The following is a 26979-nucleotide window of genomic DNA, read 5'->3' as shown; positions in this document are numbered from 1 at the left end:
TGAGATGCACTGATTCACCTGTGAGACAAGCAGGCACTCTGGGCCTCCCCCTTACCTTTTTTCTCTTGCAGGTGACACAGTGATACTGGCTAGACCTCTTCAACCATCTCTGAATGGGGACAGAATGGAAGCAGCGGCTGTGGAACCAGAACAGGTCAGGGGAAGCAGCCTTGTGGGGACAGAGGCCAAGGGGTGGAACAATGTCCTAGCTCAAGGAGTGGTGGTGAACAACAGTGTTGTCTCAGAGGAGGACATTTCCCTTTTTATTTCAGGGTCCAGTGTGCTTTGAAAATGTTGCTGTTTATTTCACGGACGAGGAATGGGGTTTGCTGGATCCTAACCAGAGAGCTCTGCATAAGGATGTCATGGAGGAGAATCATGAGATCGTGGCCTCTCTTGGTAAGGCTCCTGTCAGGTCTGGCAAGGCTCTCCCAAACAAGACATGACAGGCTGGAAGCTGTTTTACCTTCTGATTTATTAAGCAATTACCGAGCTCAGTAGCCTGGCTTCTGTAATACATCAATCACTAACAGAGTCAGTTGCTGCCCTGAACCTCCGTCGTTTTCCCAGGCAACCTAAATTCCACCTCTGGGTCCCCCCGGTTCTGGTCCTGCGCAAAGCTAATACCTTATTCTTTCTTCTAGTTTTCAGGGAGTCTGGTTCTGTCGCCCCCCCCCTTTGTCTAGAGTAGATTCAAACGGTTCCCCTCCTCCTGTGGCTTGTTCAGTGTTGTTTTGACATTCCACAGGCTGCATTTTAGAGCTTATCTCTTCCTATGTGAAGGACTCCAGCTCCCCCCAGTTTGCACTCCCTCCTCTCTGGATTTCTCGCTTTCTGTCAGACGGAAAGCATCCCTGACAGCTCCCTTGGGGATCAAAATATCTTTTTTTAAATTCAAAGCAGCTCTCTATATTTTCACAGAACTCAATAACAACCGGGATTACAATATTCCCACAATTAACCTTGAACAGGAAATTACTTTTTTTTGTGTGAGTGTCCTTCCTCCAGTTGTTTTTGTTGTTTAGTCATTTAGTCGTGTCCGACTCTTCGTGACCCCATGGACCAGAGCACGCCAGGCACTCCTGTCTTCCACTGCCTCCCACAGTTTGGTCATATTCATGTTTGTAGCTTCGAAAACACTGTCCAACCATCTCGTCCTCTGTCATCCCCTTCTCCTTGTGCCCTCCATCTTTCCCAACATTAGGGTCTTTTCCAGGGAGTCTTCTCTTCTCATGAGCTGGCCAAAGTATTGGAGCCTCAGCTTCAGGATCTGTCCTTCCAGTGAGCACTCAGGGCTGATTTCCTTAAGAATGGATACGTTTGATCTTCTTGCAGCCAATGGGACTCTCAAGAGTCTCCTTCCTCCAGTTACAGCTTCTTAAACAATTATCAACCTGGTCTGAACTACATAGACCATTTTATCTCTAAACTTCAGAGTTGTTAGGGAAGTTTAAGTAGCTTCTGTCAGGTTTTCTGTTTTTGTTCTTGCTCCTGTCAGTCCTTGGCTGACAAAAGATAAGACTGACATTAGAAATGGAAGGGATGCCATGATGGAGCCAAACAAAATCCATTTGAGAGAAGAGCCAGGCTTATCGAATCACAGGTTCCCCTAAGGATGTCGGTTGATCCCCGTTAATTAATGCACCCAACCCTTCAGAAAAGCATCCATCTAACCTAACCCACTTGTGTTATTCCCCAGTGACCAATGTTAAAAGGTATTCTTCATTAATTTCTCCCAGAGGATTTAATCCATTTCTCTCTTCATTGCAGGTAGTGATGAACTGGAAATCAAGGACAAGGGTGACCATGACAAAATATCCACAGTGGAGAAGCAGTATAAATATATTGAATGTGGAAAAAGTTCCCATTCCTCTTCCCATCAAATAAATCCCATTGGGAAGAAACCTTATAAGTGCTTGGAATGCGGAAAGAGCTTCAGTCAGAGCACCCATCTCACTTCCCATCAAAGAATTCATACAAGAGAGAAACCATATAATTGTTTGGAATGTGAAAAGAGCTTCAGTAACAGCTCCTCTCTCACTTCCCATCAGAGAATTCATACAGGGGAGAAGCCCTATCAGTGTGGGGAATGTGGAAGGAGCTTTAGTCAGAGTGGCCATCTCACTTCCCATCAAAGAATTCATACAGGGGAGAAACCCTATCAGTGTGTGGAATGTGGAAAGAGCTTCAGTACGAGCTCCCTTCTCAGTTCCCATCAAAGAATTCATACAGGAGAGAAACCCTATCTTTGTGGGGAATGTGGAAAGAGCTTCAGTAACAGCTTCTCTCTCACATCTCATCAAAGAATTCATACAGGGGAAAAACCCTATCAGTGTGGGGAATGTGGAAAGAGCTTTAGTCAGAGTGGCCATCTCACTTCCCATCAAAGAATTCATACAGGGGAGAAACCCTATCAGTGCATGGAATGTGGAAAGAGCTTCCGTTTGAGCTCTTATCTCACTTCCCATCAAAGAACTCATACAGGGGAGAAACCCTATCAGTGCATGGAATGTGGAAAGAGCTTCAGTCAGGGCTCCTCTCTCACTTCCCATCAAAGAATTCACACAGGGGAAAAACCCTATCAGTGCACGGAATGTGGAAAGAGCTTCAGTTGGAGCTCTGATTTCACTTCCCACCAAAAAATTCATACAGGGGAGAAACCCTATCAATGTTTGGAATGTGGAAAGAGCTTCAGTTTGAGCTCCTATCTCACTTCCCATCAAAGAATTCATACAGGGGAGAAACCTTATCAGTGCATACAGTGTGGAAAGAGCTTCAGGAAGAGCTCCCATCTCACTGCGCATCAAATAATTCATACAGGGGAGAAACGTTATCAGTGCATGGAATGTCTAAAGTGCTTCAGTCACAGCCACAGTCTCACTTCCCATCAAAGAATTCATACAGGGGAGAAACCCTATCAGTGCGTGGAATGTGGAAAGACCTTCAATCAGAGCTCCTATCTCACTTTCCATCAAAGAATTCATACAGAGGAGAAACCCTTCATTATACAGCTTTAGGAGCCAGGCAAATACGCACCTTTTTAACCAGGCCTTTGGCTGATTGACATCTAATGCCCTTTTAAAATATGGTGGGGAGGGGGGTTACAGATGTGTATTTTGTGGTTTTATATTGTGCTTTTATGTTGTAACTGTTCTGAGACCTGTGGGTGTAGGGAATAGGAGCCAACTCTTAGAGGCCAATGGTTCTTTGCCCTCCAATAAGATATTTGAGGGGGCCACCCCCCAGTTGATAGGCATTGCCATTCAAATGGTGTGCATAATAATAATAATACTAATAATAATTTATTATTTATACCCCGCCCATCTGGCTGAATTTCCCCAGCCACTCTGGGCAGCTCCCAATCGAGTGTTAAGAACAATACAGCATTAAATATTAAAAGCTTCCCTAAACAGGGCTGCCTTCAGATGTCTTTTAAAGATAAGATATCTACTTATTTCCTTCACATCTGAAGGGATGGCGTTCCCCAGGGTGGGCGCCACTACCAAGAAGGCCCTCTGTCTGGTTCCCTGTAACCTCACTTCTCGCAATGAGTGAACTGCCAGAAGGCCTTTGGTGCTGGATCTCAGAGTCCGGGCTGAACAATGGGTGGAGACGCTCCTTCAGGTATACAGGATCCTGTGATTGATAGTGCAAGGCGGGCCTTACCTTGCCCCCCACCAATATTTTATTCAAGTTGGCACCACTGGGTCGGGTGGTATTCAAATTAAATAAATACATAAATCGCTTTCCTTTGCACATGTTCCAGCTTGTCAATATCCTTGTTTATTATCATTTTTAAATTTATGTGCCTTTCATTTGAAGATTTCACAACATAAACAAGGATGAAAGCATGACTTTCTCAAAAACAAGTCATGTCAGAAAAACCTCTCTTTTTCTTTTTTCAATGGAGTTACAAACTTCATTGATCAGGGGACTGCTGTGGAAATAGTGCATCTTTCTTTCAGTATGGCTTTTGACGAAGTCAACCCCATGATATTTATGTGAGGAAGCTGGTAAAATGAGGTTGAATGAGGTAACTGTTAGGTGGATTTGACGGACCGAACCCAAAGAGGACTCCTTCATGGGTCCTCCTCATCCTGGGGAAAAGTGACCAGAGGGGTGCTGCAGGGTTCTGTCCTGGGCCCGTTGTTGTTAAACATCTTTATAAATGACTTGGATGAAGGAACTGAGGGGATGCTCATCACATTTGCAGACAACACCAAACGGGGAGCGGAGGCCAGTGTGGCAGAAGGCAGAATCAGATCAAGTGCAGGAATAGTACCACTTTATTTTACCTAGAATACTGTGCTCAGTTCTGGGCACCACAATTTAAGTATCTTAAATTTTGTTTGCCTGGGGAAATCAAGAGGGTGGGGGGAACACTATCCATATTCCTTTTATAACACGTGGCCAATGTTTATTGAATACGTATATTGTTAAGACTGTTGCAGGAATCCACCCAGCACCCAAGGGAAAATGTGTTGTGATCTTTTTGAGCAATCAAATGAAACTTGTAGCACATGGCAAGATGAAAGTCTTCAATTTCATCAGAAGTTATTTGTTTTTTACTGTTGTAACCATTGCTTTCTGAAAATTCATATTCTATACCATGAAGATAAATCAAAGTAATTAAAAAAAGAGAGAGATGGGGAAAACGTGCACTATTCCATTAATCTGCTTGCATGTGTTGAGTGTTATTTGGAGACTGTAATTTCAGTAATTTCACATTATCCATGTGTTTCTGTGTGTTCAGCACACATGATTGCAGGTGAGACTGAATAAAACACTTCCTAGGAAATTCCCTTTGACTGCTTCTGTATTGTTTCAAATGTGACTTCATTTACACATAAGATCATATTTATTGCTGAAAAATCATGTCATCGTTGGCTCCTTAATCTCTACCCCAACAAACCTTGCACTTAACATGAGTAACTTCTTTCCTGCAATTTCTTAGGTGGAAATAACAAATATTGGAAAGGAAGAAATGAGGTACACCTTTTCCCTCAAACTTTTGGAGGAGGTTAAAGTGGGAAATCCCAAGGGAGATTTTGCTTATCCGAGCTTCAATTCAGCAGGTGAGACTGGATTTTCACAGGGCACAGCTACAAAACAATGATAGAAAGTTCTCCAAACTTGGCGGCTGGGCGGAATTTCTTTTCAATTGTTTTTATTGATTTTCCAGATTATTACAAGTCGTTGCCAAATTAATTCAATTCAGTACAGTTTTCCAAAACACGTTTCCCACTCTCCTTGTAAGATATTGTGGTAATCATTCACTTCTTTCAAAGCCAGCATCCACCTGTGTTTTTGTTTATCTGTTTCAATAGGAGAGAGCTCACTCAATGTGCTAGTTAAGAAGGTCTGCCCCGAGGCACATCAGGACAAAAGCCGATAAAGTAGTTCAAACACTGCAAACAGAGATTCCTAAAACACCCTTAAACATACTTTGGGAAAGATAGAAATAAAATAAGCATAGTTTGGATGGCCATCTGTCCTGGATGATCCAGCTAAGATTCCTGCATTGGGTCCCTCTTAAGATTCTGTGAGGAGACCAACCTCATGGATGCCAATAGAAAATTCTTTTAAAATCATTTATGGACATTTAAAAACCTTTGGAGAAGTAGTCTCCCTTGCTTTGAACACGATTGTCTATGCTTTACACTCCGCAGGAAGGCCTATTCATAAAGGAGCAAGTTTTCTTGCTTCAGCTTTATTTTGTGCCCAGTGTCAAATTAGTCTTCTGGACCCCATCTCTTTGACATCTGACGGGAGGGTGTTCCACAGGGAGGGCACCACCACCGAGAAGGCCCTCTGCCTGGTTCCCTGTAACTTCACCTCTCACAGCGAGGGAACCGGCAGAAGATCCTTCGAGGAGGACCTCAGCATCTGGGCTGAACAATGGGGTGAAGATGCTCCTTCAGGAATACTGGGCTGAGGCTGTTTAGGGCTTTAAAGGTCAACGCCAACCTGCCCTGTACTCAGAATGTACCTGCACCTCCATCGACAGCTGTGAGTCCAAGATTACTCCCAGGCTGTGCACTTGGTCCTTCAGGAGCACAGTTACCCCTTTCAGGACCAGGGAGTCACTCACACCCACTCACACCCGTCCCCCTAAAACAGTACTTCTATCTTGTCCGGATTCAACTTCAATCTGTTAGCCACCATCCATCCTCCAACGGCCTCCAGACACTCACACAGGACACTCACTGTCTCCACTGGTTCTGACTTAAAGGAGAGGTGCAGCTGGGTATCAACCACATACTTGTGGACACCCAGCCCAAACCCCGTGATTATCTCTTCCAGTGGCTTCATATAAATGTTGAAAAGCATTGGGGAGAGGACAGAGCCCTGAGGCACCCCACAAGTGAGACCCCAACAACACTTTCTGGACATGACCCAGGAGGAAGGAGCAGAACCACTGTATAACCGTGCCCCCAGCTCTCAACACCTCTAGCTGGTCCAGAAGGATGGTATCAAAGGCCACTGAGAGATCCAGCAGAACTAGGAAACAGCTTTCACCTTTGTCCCTAGCCCGTCGGAGATCATTAACCAGTGCAACAAAGGCAGTTTCGCTCCCATGATGAGACCTATGGCAGAAGACACATCACTCCCTATACTTCCCTAACTTCAAAATGCTGCATATCCTTTGCCGAATCTGCTGGGTCTTCACACTGTACACAATGGGATTGAGAAGTGGTGGGACAGCAACATAGATGTTGGCCATAAGCATGTGAACAATGGGAGAAAGGTGCTTCCCGTATCGATGTGCCATACTTACGCCAATCATTGGGACGTAGAAAATCAAGATGGCAGCAATGTGGGATACGCAGGTGTTGAGAGCCTTCACACATTCTTTGCGGGAGGCAATGCTCAAAGCAGTCCTCAGGATCAGGATATAAGATACAAGAATGATGAGAGCATCCAACACTACAGTGCACATGACTACGACCAAACCATATAGGACATTGACTCTTGTGTCTGCACAGGCTAACTTCATGGCAGCTTGGTGGAGACAGTAGGAGTGAGAAAGGACATTGGATTTGCAGAAAGGGAGACGCTTAATAAGAAAGGGGATGGGGAAACAGACAGACAGGCCTCTTGAAAAGAGAATTATACCAATTTTCACAATTACAGAATTTGAGAGCAGTGATCTGTATCTCAGTGGATCACGGATGGCAATGAATCGGTCAAAAGCCATTGCCACAAGAATGCCAGACTCTGCCCATTGAAATATATAGATAAAGAACATCTGGCTGATGCAGGCGTTGAATGGGATTTCCCCAGAGTCAAACCAATAGACTCCCAGCATTGTTGGCATGGTGGACATGGAGAGGCCCAGATCCGAGCAGGCAAGCATGGAAAGGAAGAAATACATAGGTTCATGGAGGCTTTCGTCACTTTTAATGACATAGAGGATAGTGAAGTTTCCCAACAGAGTCAGGGCATAGAGCACAAACAATGGGAAGGCCACCCAAGAGTTCTTCTCCTGCATCCCAGGGATGCCAATCAGGACAAAGGTTTGGTGACTCACAAGGCTGCTGTTGAATCTGGTGATGGAGGACATCGTTCCCCAAGTGTGTTTGGTGGGAAAATGCTAAGTAGTAATAAGCTGTGAATATTTGCTACAAAGGACTTTGGGAAACACTCGTCATAGGCAAGTGTTCAGGTGCTTTCTCTGTGCCTGAGAGTGGAGCCTCAAACTTATTCAGGGAAGGAAAGTTAGTCCTCAATGCTCACCCTGTCCTGTGCAGATAAGCTCCCCAACTCGAATATGAAGTCAATCTCCGGCACTCACCCTCCTCCAAGCAGTGTGATTTTTTTAAAAAAAGAAGGTCTATGCCATTATACCTGGCTCTTTTGTCAAAGAGACACTTAAAGCATCTTACAAAGTTGAGTAAGAAATTGCATAGGAGTCCTCACCCCCGATATTACTATATGAAAGACATGACATGAAAAGAAAGAGGGATGGAATGGGATGGAGGGTGATTGGGAATGTTATCTCAGATTAAATTATTACAATGAACACTTGAGGTGGCAACATTCCAGCAACTCAAAGGCTGCTGGTCTCTCAGCAGATGCAATGACACAGCAGCCTGGTGGGATTTTACCATCACTTGTGTAGCTGATGAATCTCAAAAGCCAGCGGAATTCAGATGATAGGGGATCTGATAGATGTTCTCCAACATGGACTCGCTAATAGAGAGTAGGTGTCATGTTGAGGGCCTAGAAATCTAAACGGGGAGATGAATAATAGAATTGTAGAGTTGGAAAGGACCCCTGCAAAGCAGGAATGAGAAGTCCTGTGTTCAAAATCTTTTTTCAGCCACAAAGTCACTGGATGGTCTCTCCCCGACTCTGTTATCCAAGAATGATACTGGTTTACAGTGCAGGGCTTCTGGGAGGATCACGGAGAGAAAATGTGCAGAGTGCTTTTAATTCTTACATGCTCTATCAAAGTGTGAAGTGTTGTTGTTGAGTATTGGCGATGGAGATCTCATCGTGTGGCTCTGGCAAATTCACAGCCTCTCCATTTCTCCTCTGCAAAATAGAAATAAACACCACAGTGTAATAGTTAAATTAGAAAGGATATATCTAAATGACGGAATGGATAGTTAAATGGGGAGGATTGGACATGTCTCAGCTTAGCTCCTCCTCTTCTGAGAAGACATTGAAACGGAGGCCCTGAATTTTGCACCTCCAGTGGGTGAAAGGGTTGTGACCAGAAATTGAAATCAGTTTGACTTTTAAAAAATTTATTTACAAAAAAACCAACAACCAAACATTCAATAATACACACACACACACACAGAGAGAGAGAGAGAGAGAGAGAGAGAGAGAGAGAGAGAGAGAGCTCGAGGTACAAACGCCTCAGGTTACAAACGCTTCAGGTTACAAACTCTGCTAACCTGGAATATTTACCTCAAGTTGAGAACCTTAACCCTGGATGAGAACGGAAATCGTGTGCCAGCGGTGCAGCGGCAACAAGAAGCCCTATTACCGAAAGCATGCTTCTAGTTAAGAACAGTTTCAGGTTAAGAATGGATCTCTGGAACGAATTAAGTTTGTAACTAGAGGTACCACTGTATATGAATACAAAAATCCAAACAATGTTCAATAAAAGGTTCTAAGAATTAGATTAGAATATGATAAAGAGAGCCAAGAGGAACTTAGCTATCATTTTAAAAGCGACTCCCAGACATCAATGTTCTTAAGTGTGGTTAGCGGAGGGAAGTCAGGTATTTGGAATATAGGAGCCAGAAAGCCCCAAATAGAAATTCATTCCAAGTAAAAATGTTCAAAATGTCCCATAAAATGTTCAAAATAAAATGGTGAAGTCTGACATCCCTCTCCCCCACGTGGGAAACCAAGGGCACAGCAGTAAAAACTCCAGGTTTTTGGTTCCTGTTCCAGAAGTCCAGTTGCTTTCCTGACTGGCCCAAACCTTCTCCCCAATGTGAAATTCTGAAATGAATCCCAGTCTCACTCTGGCTAGCCCAGCGTGAATTGCAGCATTTCCCCCTTTGATGACAATGAGCTTAATGGCCATCATAGTGATAATTACGGTATATTCTCATCAAAGTACAGTACACTAGTACTTAATGCATATGATACGTCAACATATCTATGCTAGACTATCATCATCATCATCATCATCATCATCACCATCATCTGCAGTTACCAAAAAAGAACTCTGAGTAATATCCACAATATTTAGCTGACCACCCCCAATAAAATATAGCGTACAACACGGGAATAAAATTGGAAACAAATGCAAGCCATCGCCATAATCTCATGGCCTCCTGATTGATGATGATCTCTCTGAAGTCAATCAAAGGAAAACTCGTCTGCTTTATATCTCATGAATTTGCCTGAATTTAGGACACAAACCTGACACGAGTTCTCCCAGGATGAATGCTGAGCCTGCCTTTGGTGTTCCATGAGGGATTCGGCCTGTGCTTTTTATGTGATAATGTTTACCCTTAGGGAGACAAGCTGTTCCGAGACTGTTAGATATCTGGGCAGAGATTTTTGAAATCCCGATGGCAGTTACTAGGGAATCTCCACACATCCTGCCCAAGGGCCTGCGGTTCTGCTCCCAGAGGCATTCCAGAAAACACCTGGGCTCCCACCTTCCATGAAACCAGAGAACTTGGATGTAGATGGAATATAAAGAGAGAGAGGGACCCCCCTCCCCACAGATCTGAGGACCACTAAAATGTGTGTGTTTAAGCAAAAGGATGACATGATCATCCTCTAGATTTAAATGAGGTTGAAATAGTATCATTTCAAACCAAGGAAAGACCTCACTTGGAAAAACAATATAAGTCAGGTGATTAGGAAGGCCCAACAGAGACGCCATTTCCTCAGGGTCTTGCGAAAGAACAATGTTAAACAACAATTGATGACCTCCTTCTACTGGTCCACAATAGAAGGTGTCCACTCATATTGTATCACAGTGTGGTACGTTGGCTTGACAGCCATGGACAGAAAGTCTTTACAGAGGGTGGTGACCACAACACATGATATCATGGGCTGTCCCCTGAGCCCGCTAGATGACATTGCAAGGGATTGTTGCCTTAGGAGAGTGAGAAAAATTCTCAGGGATGATTCACACCTGACTTGCAGCTCTTTAATCTTCTACCCTCGGACAGGAGATATAGAAGTATGATCAGTTGTAACAAGAGGCTAAAATACAGTTTCTATCCATGGGCTGTTAGGCTCCCTGCATCTATTTTGAACAAATACCCTGATAATAATAATAATAATAATAATAATAATAATAATAATAATAATAATAATAAATTTTATTCAAGGTCGGCTTCAGGGCGGCTAACAAGCAATAATAAAAACAAGTTGAATGAATACAACTTAAAAACAAGATTAAAATACAACATTAAAACATCGAAACGTTAAAATGCAGCCTCATCACAGGAGGAGAAAGGAAAAAGAAAGAGGGAGGGAGGGAATCAAATTGACTCCAAGCCAAAGGCCAGGCAGAACAACTATGTCTTACAGGCCCTGCAGAAAGAAATCAGATCCTGCAGGGCCCTGGTCTCATGAGGCAGAGCGTTCCACCAGGTCAGAGCCACCACTGAGAAGGCCCTGGCCCTGGCGGAGGATAATCCGACTTCCTTAGGGCCCGGGGCCTCTAGGGTGTTGCTATTTATGGACCTTAAGATCCTCCGTGGGGCATACCAGGAGAGGTGGTCCCATAGGTACAAGGGTCCTAGGCCGTGGTCCTTATGTCTCTTGCTATGAACAAATAAACAAACCACCTTTATAGATTAGTTAATCAAGTAGTGTCCACAAAGAATCCTACTTTTAACACTGATATTTTTAGTATGCTCAGATGCGAACGCCAACATATTTATGTTTCGGTAGTATGTATGTAACTCCCATTCAGATATGTTTTTTAAAGATTTACAAATGTTTATATTTGATGTAGTTTTAATAGATACTGCTAAAATTATTATGCTCTGATGCTTGCAGACTATGTTTAATCAAACTTACTAAAGAGGTTGCAGTGCATGTGTTTTGAACGGAGGATCTATCAAATCCTTTATCGAAGCTGAATATTTTGTGGAATGCCATCTTTCATAATATGGAAATAAATCTCATTCAAAGAAATGATTCAGTATACATCGGGGGGGGGGGCAATTTCTTTAATGAATGAACATCGTGATGGAAATAAACAGCTTAATGCCCTACTTGGAAGTATTCATTGGGGGGAAAACTTTTAACGGAAACTGTGCAAAATGGTTTAGGATCTTCCATTTAAAAAATCAACACATTAAAAGGAAAAAACAGAATACTTATTAAAGAGATATGGAAAAGACTCAAAATTAATCCATCTATCCCTAATTATAAACCACTTTATCTTCTTCTTCAGAAGCAATATCAACACCTAGTGTGGTGGAGTCTCCTTCTTTGGAGGTCTTTAAGCAGAGGCTTGACAACCATATGTCAGGAGTGCTCTGATGGTGTTTCCTGCTTGGCAGGGGGTTGGACTCGATGGCCCTTGTGGTCTCTTCCAACTCTATGATTCTATGATTCTACCTACTTATTTTTAAATTGCAAAATGTTGCATATCCTTTGCCGAATCTGCTGGGTCTTCACACTGTACACAACGGAATTGAGAAGTGGTGGGACAGCAACAAATATGTTGGCCATCAGCATGTGGACAATGGGGGAGAGGTGCTTCCCAAATCGATGTACCACACTGATGCCAATCATTGGGATGTAGAAAATCAAGATGGCAGAAATGTGGGCCACACAGGTGTTGAGGGCCTTCAGACACTCTTTCCGAGAAGCAATGCTCAAAACAGTCGTCAGGATCAGAATATAAGATACAAGAATAATCAGAACATCCAGCATTATAGTGCACATGACTACAACCAAGCCATATATGATATTGACTTTTATGCCTGCGCAGGCTAACTTCATGGCATCTTGATGGAGACAGTAGGAGTGAGAAAGGACATTGGATCTGCAGAAAGGGAGCCGTTTAATGAGAAAGGGGAATGGGAAACAAAAACAGAAACCTCTGGATAAGATAGCTATTCCTATTTTTGCAATGACGGAATTTGAGAGCAGAGACCTGTATCTCAGTGGATCACGGATGGCAATCAAGCGATCAAATGCCATTGCCACAAGAATGCCAGACTCTATCTCTTGAAGTATATGGATAAAGAACATCTGGCTGATGCAAGCATTGAATGGGATTTCTCTGGAGTCAAACCAATAGACCCCCAGCATAGTTGGCATTGTTGAGATGCAGAGGCCCAGATCCGAGCAGGCGAGCAGGCAAAGGAAGAAGTACATGGGCTCATGGAGGCTTGGGTCAATCTTGATGACATAGAGGATCGTGATGTTCCCAAGCAGAGTCAGGGCGTAGAGCACAAACAGTGGGAAGGCCACCCAAGAGTTCTTCTCCTGCATCCCAGGGATGCCAATCAGGACAAAGGTTTGGTGGCTCACAAGGCTGCTGTTGAAACTGGTGAAGGAGGACATCATTCCCCAGCTGTTGTGGTAGAAAGATTCTAAGGAGTAACAAAATTGATCTGAACGTTAGAGATTCTGATATCCTGCTTCAGTCCAACATGAAATGTTGTTATTAGAGCCTCCATTCAAAGAAGGAGAAACAGTCCTAAAATCAGTGCTAAATTCTCCTTTTATGATGGTGAACTAAGAACCCTATTTTTAACGTTTGAAGTTTTATTCTGCTTTTAGTCCTCTGTTGGGGACCGCCCAGAGTGGCTGGGGAAACTCAGCCAGATGGGCGGGGTATAAATAATAAAAGTACAGTATCATCATCATCATCATCATCATCATCATCATCATCATCATCATCATTATCATCATCAATCTCAGTCCTCAAAAGTCTCCCAACTCCAACCAGTTCATCTCTTTTATTATTTAAAGCTTCTATACCTGTTTGCTTGCTTTTGTCAAGGTGGTGCTGGCTTTTGTGGCCTTGGGAAATTCATTGTTTCTCAATTTCTCACCTGCAGATTTGGAATAACAATCACAGTGTAACTGCTGACATAGAAATGATATATCTAAATGACTAAATGTATAGCAGCATGAGGAATAGGGGGTGGGACAAGTCTCATCCCACCTTCTCCTGCTCCCCCTTTAAAGAACAGGTTGGGCAGCCATCTGTCATGGATGCTTTGGCTGCCATTCCTTCACCCTTGAGGTTCCTCCCAAATCTACAAGTCTATGATTCCTCTTCCGAGAAGTCAACCTTGAAACTGAAATGCCCACTGAGCGAAAGGAATGTGACCAGATATGACCAGAGGCTGGAATTGGGGGGCAGGGGCTGATATTGACTGATTTTATAATTGTGTACATAAAACAAAAATGTACAAATGAGTAGAAATGAATATTAAGAATGGATGAAGAAAGAAAAACTAGGATACCAGGATAACATACCTTTAGGCGCCAAGTGAAAATGTTTCTCTAACACCAAGCTTCTGGGTGGTTGAACAATCTCTAGTCTTTTAAACATTTGTGGGAGCGGAGTCTCTGGTTTGCTTTTATGTTTTGGTTATGCATTTTGCCTTATTTTGTAATGTTATGTTGTGAAGCTCCCTCTGATGTTGGGTGAAGAGCAGTAAACAAATAGAATAGATAAAAATAGTAATTATGATGATCTGGGAAAATAAGATGTGAAACAATCTGCATGAGGAAAAGTGGCTAAAACCTGCAAGACTTAGAACATGCAAGCGTATAAGTAAAACAGAATAAAATGAAGTACAGTGGTGCCTCGCAAGACGAAATTAATCTGTTCTGCGAGTCTCTTCGTCTTGCGGTTTTTTTGTCTTGCGAAGCACGGCTATTAGCGGCTTAGCGGCTATTAGCAGCTTAGCGGCTTAGCGGCTATTAACGGCTTAGCGGCTTAGCGGCTATTAACGGCTTAGCAGCTTAGCGGCTTTAAGAAAAAGGAAACAAACTCGCAAGAACTCGCAAGACGTTTCGTCTTGCGAAGTAAGCCCATAGGGAAATTCGCCTTGCGGAACGACTCAAAAAACAGAAAACCCTTTCGTCTAGCGAGTTTTTCGTCTTGCGAGGCATTCGTCTTGCGGGGCACCACTGTATTACTCAAAGCTGTCCATAGTCCGAAGCCTAGAAAAAGCCGCCTCTATTCATACCTCCGTCATAAGATGGGCCTGTTGCGACAAGAGAGAAGCAAGATCTTCTCAAAGGAATAACAAAGGGCCCCTCTAGATGACCAATTTATTGAGGATTCATCTTGAGTTGCTTGTGCAAATCTGACAGAGAGGTTAGTGACTGCATTTTCATTCTGCTTGGTTTGTGAGGTGGTTATAAGAGAATGCATATTTCTCCTGCCTTCATCCTGATTTGCATTCAGAGCCCTTGCTCATCTGTCAGTCACTCATTTGTTCATCCTGCACTTTTCAAGACATTTCCCTGTCAGTTTCCAAACTGCAAACAGTCTGTTTTTAAAAAAAATAAATATATGTAAGAAGCAGATTTGTTGTACTAGGGTGATAGAGCATTCCCACTTTAAATGTGTAAACTGAAATTTCTGGTGTGTGATTGAAGCACTCATCTGAAAATATTGGTGGTCTGGAGATGCCCAACGATAACTCAGAGCAACAGAAAATGTCTGTGGGAAAGATGGAGCAGAAAGATCTAATCCAGTATAAAATTATATTGAAAAGCAGGGAGAATATCTTCCAGGCCCTGTTTGAAGTGCGTGTACTGGCATGTTCTGCTTGATATAGGTTGGGAATAAGATAACCTTAATGATCAACTCCCCCTTTATATATGTAGACTGGGACCTCCTGCAGATACCATCTTAGCAAGATGTGGGACCTGCACAATAAAGGAAGCGGACCTCTGGAATTGCCTCCTGAATGGGACCCAGTGTCCCTTTGGAATGGCCTGTTTTTCAATAGGAGACAGCGCCGCCTCTGTTGCCCTTTGGGCACCTACTGAAGACCCTCCTCTTCAGTCCCAGTTGGCATCTGCACTTTTAGAGTGTTTGTATAAATGAATTTGTTCCTAAATCTCCGTATGGTTTTTATATTGGAATCATTTGGAATTTTTAAACACATGAAACTGTTTTCAACTGTTGTTTGCATATTTCAGCTTTCTTTGTATACTTTCTGGTGGCAACCTTCCCTGGGACTATGTGGTGAAGGACGGGGAAGAAATCAAATTATCTAAGCAATCAAAGCTAAAAGATTCTTTTTACAATTGTTTACAGCTTCCATTGTCCTCCGTAGTCCTGGGCAGCAGATGGACTCCTACAATATGGAATTACACATTAAATCCCACTTTCTCTCTGGCCTGCCCAGTAGCAACTGCAGCATTTTCACTCAAATGATAAAGATGATCAGCAGCGTAGCGTGGGTTGTCAGCACCCGGGGCAAGGCAAGTAATTTGCACCCCCTAACCCCTAACCTGCCGCCGCTGCCAGCTTCTTCTTGCTGCTGCCTGGGCTGGGGTATTTACGGTAAGGTAGCCACGGTGGTGGCGGCGGGTCCGTGTCAGGTGATCTGAGGCGAGTTGCCGCTGGCGCTGCCGCCCAAACGACGCCGCTTGCCCGGAGGAGGAGGGCAGAGAGGCGAGGAAAATGCAACATGGCCCAGCAGCAGCGGCGGCGGTGGCGGGGCTGTGAGGAGGGGCTGCCTGGCGCGCCCTCCGCAGCCCTGACGCGTGGGGACCGCGGCGAGCGCTGAGAGCCACTGCCAGCTCGTCGGTTCCGCGAGACATGGGGCTCTGCTACAGCCTGCGCCCGAGGCTCTTCGGCGACTCCGGAGGCGGCGAGCGCGCCCCCCCAGATGTTGCGCCCGGTGCGGCCGGCCCCCCCTGCACCCCCCACGCTACGCCACTGAAGATGATAATGGTGATAGTGTTCATAATAACCATATTGATAATGAGAAGCATGATTATCATCAAAGTTCAGCAGCAGTACAGAGGCATATGCTGCTTTCCATTTGGATATGGATATTAGACTATTATTTTATTGTTATTTGCTGCTAACAATTAACAAAAATGCCTCTGGTATACACAATATTTAACATGGAACGTTGGAACAAAAAGCAAGTGTAAACTCTCTCGCTCATCTTATAGCCTCATGATTGAGGAAAACCCCTCTGAGCTCAGTCAAGGGAAAACTCACATGCTTTGTATCTCAACAAGTCCTTTGCACTTACCTGACTTTATGGCACAGGCTGTGAACCTGACCTGGTGAACATGGAACCTGCCAGCTCCTGCCTGTGATGTTCATGGCAATAAGCATTGTAGAAAAACTGTTTCCCCTCTGGTGACACCATGACACCATGGGGCCTAGGTGCCCAGAACTGCTGAACCCACTGGGAGGAGATCTCTGAAATCCCAGCAGTAGTTAGTACAGAATCCCCAAGGATTCTGTGAAGGGACCTGCAATTCTGTTCTCAGAGGTATTCTGGAGACCACTCTGTGCTCCCTTGTTCCGTTAACACCAGAGAAGTGGGATGCAGACGGAAATATGCTCAGAGTGGAGTATCGAATTCATTCTCTTTATTTCAGCTCATAGTACAACAGTGCAAATTTCCCCCAAAACCTCTGGCTATATATACATTATTTACACAATGGGTCCTGTGTGATCGGCTGATTCAACTCCCCTCTTGGAGCCTGATTGGGCTACTCCTGCAGATGAATCAGGTTGCTACATTCTAGGATCCTACCTGCCTATTGTTCTAAGATCCAAGCTCAGTACAATCACACCTCATGTTACGTTTGCTTCAGGTTGCACTTTTTCAGGTTGTGTCCCACGGTGGCCCTGAAGTACTGGAAAGGGTTACTTCTAGGTTTCGCGGCTCGCACATGCACAGATGCGCAAAATGATATCGTGTGCATGCGCAGAAGTGGCGAATTGCGGTGTGCGCATGCGCAGACGCACAGATGAGGGTTGTATTCATGTTGCAAAAAGGCCTCTGGAACGGATCCCGTTTGCAACCAGAGGTACCACTGTACATAACACAGACAGAATATCTTAACCAGGAGGTCTCAACCTACCTCTCTGAGTGGATCCAGGGAGAGAGCTGTGAAAGGGGCGGAACAGCCACATGCCCCTTGAAGGGTGCATTTACAATAGAGAGCCCAGCCACACGACGTGGCACTTGGGGGACATGAAGCAGGCACCCGCCTGTTGGCACCCCCAGCGCAGCACAGCCTGGTGCTCCTCTCTGTGAGCTTTGGTTCCTCTAATGCTAGGAGAGGAGCGCTGGCCTGCTCTGGGGGTGCCTGCATGGGGGCGCCTTGTTTTGGTTCTGGAATGTCAGGAGTTAACACTCCAGGAGTGTTCTTATCAACTGGGTGCACTGCCCACATGATCCATGCTTGTTTCCTTTGATCTGTGCTTTGTGGGGGCTGAGTTGTCTCTGGCGAGCAGTCTGTCTGCTGGCGTTAGCAAGCTCGTTTCGTTTTTTGTTAAGAGGCAGAGAGCTGTGAATATGCAGCTAGATTCTGCAGGTTTTCTTTTCTGTTTTGAGTGCTACTAAATAAAGAGTTTTGGATTAGAAGCTGCGTTATTAAGGACACCACGTCAACGCGGACAAGCCATTTGCTGCTGCGTGTGAACTCTGCTATTACCCGGCAACTGGGGAGAGTGGCAGTGCACGGAGTGGAAGCATGTGGGCACCACTGGAAGTTTGTCGAAGTGGCAATAAATCAAATTTATTGCAGGGCCATTGCAGCAGACTCAGTGGGTCAATAGATATACGTGTCAGGAAAAAGCACCAAGGCAAAAGCCAGCTCCAGATGGCTGGAATGCAAAACAGGATGTTGTGGTTTGCAGATGTACTGTTGGAGAAAAGGTGGAGCCTATTCTCTGTACTGAGCACCGGATGTTAGCTCAGAATGTCATCTGACCTGTGCTGGAAGTGCAGGGGCGGAGTTGTGTGTCTCTCCTAATGGAGACTGAAGGGTGCAGTCACATTTCTATGTACTGTTGAGTGACAGGAATAAAACATGTAAAAAGGACTCCTGTCTGTCTCATTTCCCCTCCCTGAGGAGAATGCAGGGAGGAAGAGAGAAGCAGAGAAGCAGAGGGTGTGTTCTGTCTCACATCTAATGAGAAGAATCGCCGGGTTTGTTTACCTAGCCTGCCGGGAGGTCGCAGACGGATGGTAAACACAGTATCTCGCTCAATTGCCTCGGGGGAGGCCAGGTACCTCTGACTGTGAGCCAAGATACTAACATATGGCAGCCTTCGGATGGTTGTGATTCATCGGACATCTGCATGAGAGGCTGGTGAAGTGTCCTCCTCTGCTCCAAGGAAGAAAAGCGTCTGAGAGAAGCCAGAGGCTCAACAGACGGCTGGTGGAAAGACGAGGTGTTTTCCAAGCAACAAAGTTCAAGGTATGCTGCTGCATTTCGGGCTAAAATTGTGAACGCAGTTTGATTAATTCACTGGTTCACGGAGCTGCGTTTCAAAGAAAACAAACGCTCCGGGAGAAGAGGCCTGCAGCTTGGAAGCTCAGCCTGCATTCCACAAATTCTTGTGGTTAAGATAAGAAGTCCTGAAAGCACTGTTGCTAAGTAACGGAAAGTTGGAAAGTTACTGGCAAAGGGGCTGGACTGTGAGTGTGAGGCCAGGGATGCTGGTTCTTCAGCGTTGCTGTATTTTGAGAAGTTAACCAATCTGAGACTAGCGCCTGATGGAGATGTTCAAGTGCACCTGACAGAAATGAAGTTTCTGCGTCAACAGATGGTGGAACGCAATTTCCGTCTACAGGAGGAAGTGTTTTGCTTCATGATGATTAACAGCCTTAATCGCACCTACAAGGTTGTTGCCAGTCAGCTTGGTTCCCTACCTGCGGCAGACCTGACCGCGGAGAGAGTGTGTGCGGTGGTTCAGAATGAACACGACAGACTTGCTGCACTGGAAGTGAAGGACAGGGGGAGGCAAGAACAGAGTTCAAATCTTCCCACTGCTGATGCTACTGGAGAGCATGCTGTAGCATTGAGCGCTGTCCGATGCTACAATTGTGGACAGACTGGGCATCTACAGCGAAACTGTAGGAAGCCGCGACAGTCAAGAGGAGCAAAGAACAGCTCAACGAAGCCTGAGTCAAGTAAAAGCCGTACCAAGTGCCAGGTGAATCCTGCAAAGGCTATGATGGCGAAAGGAACCACGCCAGATGTTGGGAACGCATTCATAATTGACACGGGCTGCACGAAACATTTGTGCCCACACAGAGAACTGTTTTCGACGTTGAAGAAGCAAAGCTTCACTGTGAAACAGGCCAACGGTCAAGAGTTGGAAGCGACCGGAATTGGGACTGTGTATCTTGAGAGTCTGAACTTGACTATAAGCGATGTTTACCTGGTTCCAGAACTGAGATTTAATCTGCTGAGTGTGTCGCAGATTGCAAAGAAAGGACTAAAACTGTCCTATGATGCTAAAAGATGCAAGATCTACAAAGATGGAGAACTGTTTCTTACTGCCAAAGAGAAAGATGGACTGTATTTGTTGACTTTTGATCAAAGTGATTACATGAAATGTAATTCTTCTGATTCTAACGAAATTTCTCTTACAGGTGTGACCAACTCGAACACCAGGAAGGTGGTCAAGAAGGTCGACAGAGCATTTCAGCGGGTGTATGCTGATGTGATTGGTCCTCTAGAACCATCTAGAGGCGGTGCAAAATATTACCTTGTGTGTGTGGATTGTTTCACTAATTATTCTTGGGTTTATTTGATGGAGAAACCGCAGGAAACTTTAGAAAAGTTTCAGGAGTTTTGTGACAAGGTTAAAAATATGCATGATGCTAACATTGATTGTCTTTTCACAGATGACAAGCAAGTTTTTCTGTTACAGAAGTTTCAGAAGTTCCTGGATGGAAAAGGGATAGACCACAAAGTTTCTGTTTCGCCAGAAGCGTGGAACAGAGGGGTCTGTGTGAGGGTGAACAAAGAATTGCAAAAGGGAATGCATGCACAATTGCTAAGTTCACATTTACCACATGAGTATTGGGCCGAATCACTAGCGTCCTATCTTCACGTGTGGTTGAGAAAAGTCTCAACAGAGTTGGGATGTTCTCCTTTTGAGAAGCTGTTCAAAAGAAAACCTTCTGTTGCCTATTTTAAGGTTTTCGGGTCTCATGTGAGAACAAAAGCTCCAGGTGGAGTAAAGAATGCCAGAGGCATTTTTGTGGGTTATGAAAAGGGTCTCTATAGAGTAATTTTGTCTGAATCTGGTCAGGTGATTCTCACAAAGTTCCTAGAGAGTGCTCCTGAACAAGAGCGGGTTGTAGAACAAACATTTCCAACAGGTGACAATTCAGATGATGATGATTTTTCTGATGTCACAGATTACAGTGGTACTGATGACGATGACACTGATAGCTCAGAGAGTTCAGTTGTAACAGTCATTGAGAGAAAATCTCACACAATGGATAGACCTTCACAGATGAAGGATGAACCACTGTTTACCATTGGTACTGGTTCTCAGCAAAGTCCAGAGGCTGAACCAGTGAGCACAGATGATCAGCACCTCATACGCAGGTCTGAGAGAGTTACAAAGGGTGTACCACCGAAGAGGTACTCAAAAGAGTTTGCTAACTTAGCTGTTGCATGTGTAGCTATTGTTAACAACTCAAAGCAGGTTAAAGCAGTGTCTAAGTCAGAGACAAAGACACAACAGAGAGTAGCAAGCCAAGGTAATGCAGAAGCACTCATTCCTTGGAAGCCAGACAACCAGAGAGGTACACTGGTGAAACCAGTGGTGGGGAGTTCCAAGGGTGGAACTGAAACAACAGGGGACTGTTATATGTATAACAACTGTTTGTTTTCTTCTCTGGATCATGTTTTGCCTATTGATGCTTTTGGGGGAGGATGTCAGGAAAAAGCACCAAGGCAAAAGCCAGCTCCAGATGGCTGGAATGCAAAACAGGATGTTGTGGTTTGCAGATGTACTGTTGGAGAAAAGGTGGAGCCTATTCTCTGTACTGAGCACCGGATGTTAGCTCAGAATGTCATCTGACCTGTGCTGGAAGTGCAGGGGCGGAGTTGTGTGTCTCTCCTAATGGAGACTGAAGGGTGCAGTCACATTTCTATGTACTGTTGAGTGACAGGAATAAAACATGTAAAAAGGACTCCTGTCTGTCTCATTTCCCCTCCCTGAGGAGAATGCAGGGAGGAAGAGAGAAGCAGAGAAGCAGAGGGTGTGTTCTGTCTCACATCTAATGAGAAGAATCGCCGGGTTTGTTTACCTAGCCTGCTGGGAGGTCGCAGACGGATGGTAAACACAGTATCTCGCTCAATTGCCTCGGGGGAGGCCAGGTACCTCTGACTGTGAGCCAAGATACTAACAATACGACCCAACAAACTTTCACACGCCTGCTTTGCACCCCCTCAAAAGCTGAACCCGGGGGCACTGCCCCTCTGGCATGCCCCACACTACGCCCCTGGGCTGCTAAGGCTCTAAGGGTTTCTGCAGCTGCTCGCTCTTCCTGGTGGGCTGAGCCTACTGCTCCCTTCTCTTTTGACTCTTCCTAGACCAAGGTGATGGGTGTGTGTCTGTCTCTGGCGCCTGTGAGGTGTCTGGGACCAGTCAAGAAGAACATAAGAAGAGGCTGCTGGGTTAAGCCAATGGCCAATCTTGTCCAGCCAGTTCCATAGTTTCACTCTGTGCTGTGTGAAGAAGGTCTTCTTTTATCTGTCCTAAATCTTCCAGCATTCAACTTCAATGGGTGTCCATGAGTTCTAGCGTTATGAGAGAGGGATAAAAACTTTCTCCATGCTGGGCATCATTTTATAGACTTCTTTCATGTCAGCTCTTACCCACTTTTTCTCTAAGCTAAGAGAGTGTCTCTGCTAAGCCTACAGAGCAACATAGGGATGGATAGACGGTGGGACTTGTGCTTCCCCTCAGGCAGAAGGTTGAGGTGAGAGAGCAGGTTGAGGAAGAATAACCAACAAACTGAATTCCATTTCGTTTAATGCCAAATGTGAACAGCAACATGATGGGAGAAACCCCTTGGTTTAAAGAATACACATCAAAAGGGAAATTGACAACACCTTAGAGCCCTACTCGTAAGTAAGCATAGATTACAGTATATTTTGTATGGAAACTGTGGCATTGTTTAGGATCCTTTGTAAGGAAATAAAATTGAGGAAAGGACAAAGCAGACTATTAATTAGAGAGGCAGAGGCATACCTAGGTGTTGGCAAAACCTGTACCCACCGCAGGCCCAGAAGCGGTGCAAAAATCACCCCAGAAATCTTTCATCATCTGTGGCAAGGCAGTATGATGGAAGACCACTGGAGACTTTGGAGGGTATGAGGTATTGCTGAGTGGCAATGCACTGCCACTTTCACAGCAACTGGGAGAAGCTTCCCATCCTTATTGCACAAAGGCACAAAAGGTGCACAGATACAGAAGTGACATGGGATGGATCCATTTATCCCTAATAATAAAACACAAACACTTTATTTTCCTCTTATGGCAGAATCCTCCTTTGGGAGAAATATCAACCCCTAGTTCTTTTCAGCTGCAATATGTTGCATATCCTTTGCCGGATCTGCTGGGTCTTCACACTGTACACAAAAGGATTGAGAAGTGGTGGGACTGCAACAAATATGTTGGCCATCAGCATGTGGACAATGGGGGAAAGATGCTTCCCGTATCGATGTACCACTGTGATGCCAATCATTGGGACGTAGAAGATCAAGATGGCAGAAATGTGGGCCACACAGGTGTTGAGGGCCTTCAGACACTCTTTTCGAGAAGCAATGCTCAAAACTGTCTTCAGGATCAGAATATAAGATACAAGAATGACGAGAGCATCCAACAGTACTGTGCACATGACTGCGATCAAACCATATAAAACGTTGACTCTTGTGTCTGCGCAGGCTAACTTCATGGCATCTTGGTGGAGACAGTAGGAGTGAGAAAGGACATTGGATCTGCAGAAAGGGAGCCGTTTAATGAGAAATGGGAACGGGAAGCAGACACAGAGACCTCTGGACAAGATAGCTATACCTATTTTTGCAATGACTGAATTTGAGAGCAGTGACCTGTATCTCAGTGGATCACGGATGGCAACCAAGCGGTCAAAAGCCATTGCCACAAGAATGCCAGACTCTATTGCTTGTAATATATGGATAAAGAACATCTGGCTGATGCAGCCATTGAGTGGGATTTCCCCAGAGTCAAACCAATAGACCCCCAGCATAGTTGGCATGGTGGACATGCACAGGGCCAGATCCGAGCAGGCGAGCATGGAAAGGAAGAAGTACATGGGCTCATGGAGGCTTGGGTCAATCTTGATGACGTAGAGGATCGTGATGTTCCCAAGCAGAGTCAGGGCGTAGAGCACAAACAGTGGGAAGGCCACCCAAGAGTTCTTCTCCTGCATCCCAGGGATGCCAATCAGGACAAAGGTTTGGTGGCTCACCAGGGTCTCATTGGAGCTGGTGATGGAGGACATCATTTCCCATGTGCATTTGGTGAAAGGACTTGAAGGAGTCCTAAAATTGATCTGTATATTAGAGGTTTTTCTACAACCTTACAGATTCTGTCAATGTCATATTGCCTTTATGAAAGGGGATACATATCCTGTTTTAATTCAACAGCAAAATTTGTGTTAGAGCCTCTATTCAAGGAAGGAAGAACAGTCCTGAATGCTCCTTCAGTTCACCTCCTATCCTGGCCAAATAACACTCCAACCCTATCATAAAAATTGCCAGTTTCTCATCTGCAAAACAGAAATAAAAAATACAGTGACATTGCTGAATTAGAAATTATCTGTCCAAATGACTGCGTGTATAGCTGTACAAGGGAAGGATTGCATAGCACTCACCCCTCCTCTTGCTCGTCTTCGAAGACACCTTGAAATGGAGGTCCTTTTCACAGCCCCATCCAGTGGGCAAGAGGAACATGGCCAGAGATGATCAGAAGCTGAAATATGAAGAAAGAGAATATTGATAGAGTAATTTTTAACACAAAAAGAAAAATACAAACAACACTGAATAAAAAGTGCTGAAATTAGATTTTGCTTGCAGAAGATAAGAAGCACCAAGCTGTTTGCAGAGGAAGATAAATACATATTAAAGAAATATTACATAAATCTGTTTTTCTTTAAGAGGTTGTTAATGTTTTTTCTTGTCTGAAACAGTCAGGCTTTATATAAGCTACAGTTCTCAAATGAAAGCTTCTGCCATTCCACTGTTCTGTAGACCTTGTCCTCTATATCCCCGGGCAATGCTCCTGTTCACAATAAGCAACAGAAAAGCAGTGCAAACTCCAAATTATTGTCTCTTGTTCCAGGAACCAGCTGTTTTCCTGACTGGCCCAAACCATCCCCCCAATATGAAATTCCACATTGAATCCCACCCTCTCTCTGGCTGACCCAGTATGAATTGCAGCATTTTAAGTTGCATGATAAGGACCATAATAACCATATTGGAAAAGATAATAATTATTCTCATCAAAATTCAGCAGTGATACCACAGTGCTTCATGTATGTGATAGCTTCCCATAAGCGTGTCACTGTTATTTTCTTATTACCTGAAACTAACAATTAGCAAGAACTCTGATATGCACAATATTTATAACCGCCCAAATATGATATAACATAAAGCATGAGAATAAAATCAGAACAGTTTCCATCATCTCGTGGCCTCTTGATTGAGGAAGACCCCTCTGAAGCTGATCAGTGGAAAACTCCTCTCCCTCGTGTCTCATGGCGTCTGCTGCACTTACCTGACTTTATGGCACAGGCTGAGTACCTGACATTAATTCTTCCCAGAGGGACGCTGAGCCTGTCTTTGCTGCTCCAAGAGGGCTCCCATCTGTGCTTTTTATGGCACAAAGGGTTATAGCAAGAATATATTTCCTCAGAGAGGCCAGCTGCTCCCGAACCACCAGAAAATTGCTGAACCCCATTGGGAGGAGATCTCTGAAATCTCTGCTGCAAGTAGAAGGACACATCCAGGCATCCTGTGCAAGGACATGCAGTTCCACTCTCAGAGGCATCCCAGAGATCACTCCGCGCTCCCCTCTTTTGTATAACCAGAGAAGAGGGATGCAGACAGACTATCCTAACAGGGAGGTCTCATTCTCCATGCAGATTGAAGACCCCTAAAATCTGGGTCTGGGTAAAAGAATGACATTGCTGTAAACTCTAAAAGAGTTTCAAGTAGTAAACAAACAATTGTCAGAGGCGAGAACAGTGATTGATAGTTAGTTAGTTAGTTAGTTAGTTAGTTAGTTAGTTAGTTAGTTAGTTCATTTCATTCATATTCTATCCCTCAGCCTGTAGGATGGTGGTATACACACTTAATAAAATCATTAATAAGTTGCTTTTCAAAACTCACCATACCTTCATCAAACCAGAAAAGGCAATGCTGCAGGAGTGTCTCTTCTCCATGTGTTTGTCTAATCCTCCTTTAAAGCCATCCAAGTTGGTGGGCAACATTGCCTCCAGTGGGAGAGAGTTCCACAGTTTAACTCTGCATTGCTCAAATGTGTTATTTCTTTTAACTGCACCAGATCTTCCTGTTATCATAAAGCACCAATGCTGCAGCAAGCAAAGGCTCTAGCAGCTCAGTCAGCTGCTTGTGGCTGGAAAGCCAGACAGGATGTTTGTGACTGTTGCCATGGGAACAAAGGGGCAGTCCATTCTGTACTGAGCACCGGATGTTAGCTCAGTGTGTGTGTCATAGGACTCGTACTGGAAGTACATGGGTGGAGTTTCTTCTTACTGCTGTTGAGTGCAGACATGTTTCTCTGTACTGATATAAGAGACAGAAATAAAGGATGCAAACAGATTTCTGTCTGCTTCTTTCCCCTCCCTGGGGGACACCAAAGGGGAGAGAGGAAGAACGGTGTGTTCCTCTCACACATCTGAGAAGAATCGCCGAGACCTCGCCTGCTTATCAGCAGAGTGGAGAAGTGGGGAGGTCGACAGGAATATCTGCCGGTGCCTACGCTGTGGCACATTCCTCTGACCCAGGCAGAATTCCAACAGTGGTAGCAGAGGATGGTTGCTGGTTTCTTCGATCCATGGGAGTCTGCATCAAGAGTAGCAGAGCTACTGTTTTCATCACTCCATGGAAGCCTGATGTGAGAGGCTGATCCTCTGCAGCCAGAAGCTGACCAGAAGAAGCTGACAGCCAAGCCACGAAGCCCAAGGTATGAGTTTTAGGGCTTAAAAGTGTGAATGCAGATTGATTCATTCTCTGCTTCACGGGGAGCAGCGTGTGGGAAAGCAGCTCCAACTGAGAAGAGGCCTGCATTCCAGACATTCTTATGGTTTCCTGTCCAAGGAAAGGAATGCACTGTTGCTAAGCAACGCCCTTCAGTGAAGGTTGTGCCTCAGAGAGGAGAGATGGAAAGTTACTCGAGAGGGCTGGACAGTCAGGCAATGCCTCAGAGAGGCAAAAACAAAGTTTGTTGTGACTAGGCTCTCACGAACTGATGGAAGGGACTTTCCAACGCAGCCAGTGTCAGAGCTG

At 44.7% G+C, this 26979-nt stretch overlaps 5 protein-coding genes across 5 annotated transcripts in view; 1 reads left to right on the top strand and 4 right to left on the bottom strand.

The window, feature by feature from the left end:
- The window catches only part of LOC114595223 (uncharacterized), a 646585-nt gene that overhangs the window by 83420 nt on the left and 536186 nt on the right, over positions 1 to 26979 (bottom strand). The window lies entirely within an intron of this gene.
- Positions 1 to 26979, top strand: part of LOC144327580 (uncharacterized) — a 290636-nt gene that overhangs the window by 4079 nt on the left and 259578 nt on the right. The gene's annotated exons all lie outside the window — the stretch shown is intronic.
- Positions 6605 to 7564, bottom strand: LOC114595401 (olfactory receptor 51H1-like). Its single transcript, XM_077926749.1, has one exon. It carries the CDS (start codon positions 7562 to 7564, stop codon positions 6605 to 6607), a length of 960 nt encoding a protein of 319 aa, XP_077782875.1.
- LOC114595391 (olfactory receptor 51H1-like) lies at positions 12058 to 13184 on the bottom strand. Its single transcript, XM_028725678.2, has one exon. It carries the CDS (start codon positions 13012 to 13014, stop codon positions 12058 to 12060), a length of 957 nt encoding a protein of 318 aa, XP_028581511.2. The 5' UTR covers positions 13015 to 13184.
- Positions 22815 to 23954, bottom strand: LOC114595389 (olfactory receptor 51H1-like). Its single transcript, XM_028725677.2, has one exon. The coding sequence runs from the start codon at positions 23952 to 23954 to the stop codon at positions 22992 to 22994; it is 963 nt and encodes a 320-aa protein (XP_028581510.2). The 3' UTR covers positions 22815 to 22991.

This window comes from Podarcis muralis, chromosome 4, assembly GCF_964188315.1.
Source record: "Podarcis muralis chromosome 4, rPodMur119.hap1.1, whole genome shotgun sequence".
NCBI lineage: Eukaryota > Metazoa > Chordata > Lepidosauria > Squamata > Lacertidae > Podarcis > Podarcis muralis.
This window is presented reverse-complemented; position numbering and strand designations above follow the sequence as displayed.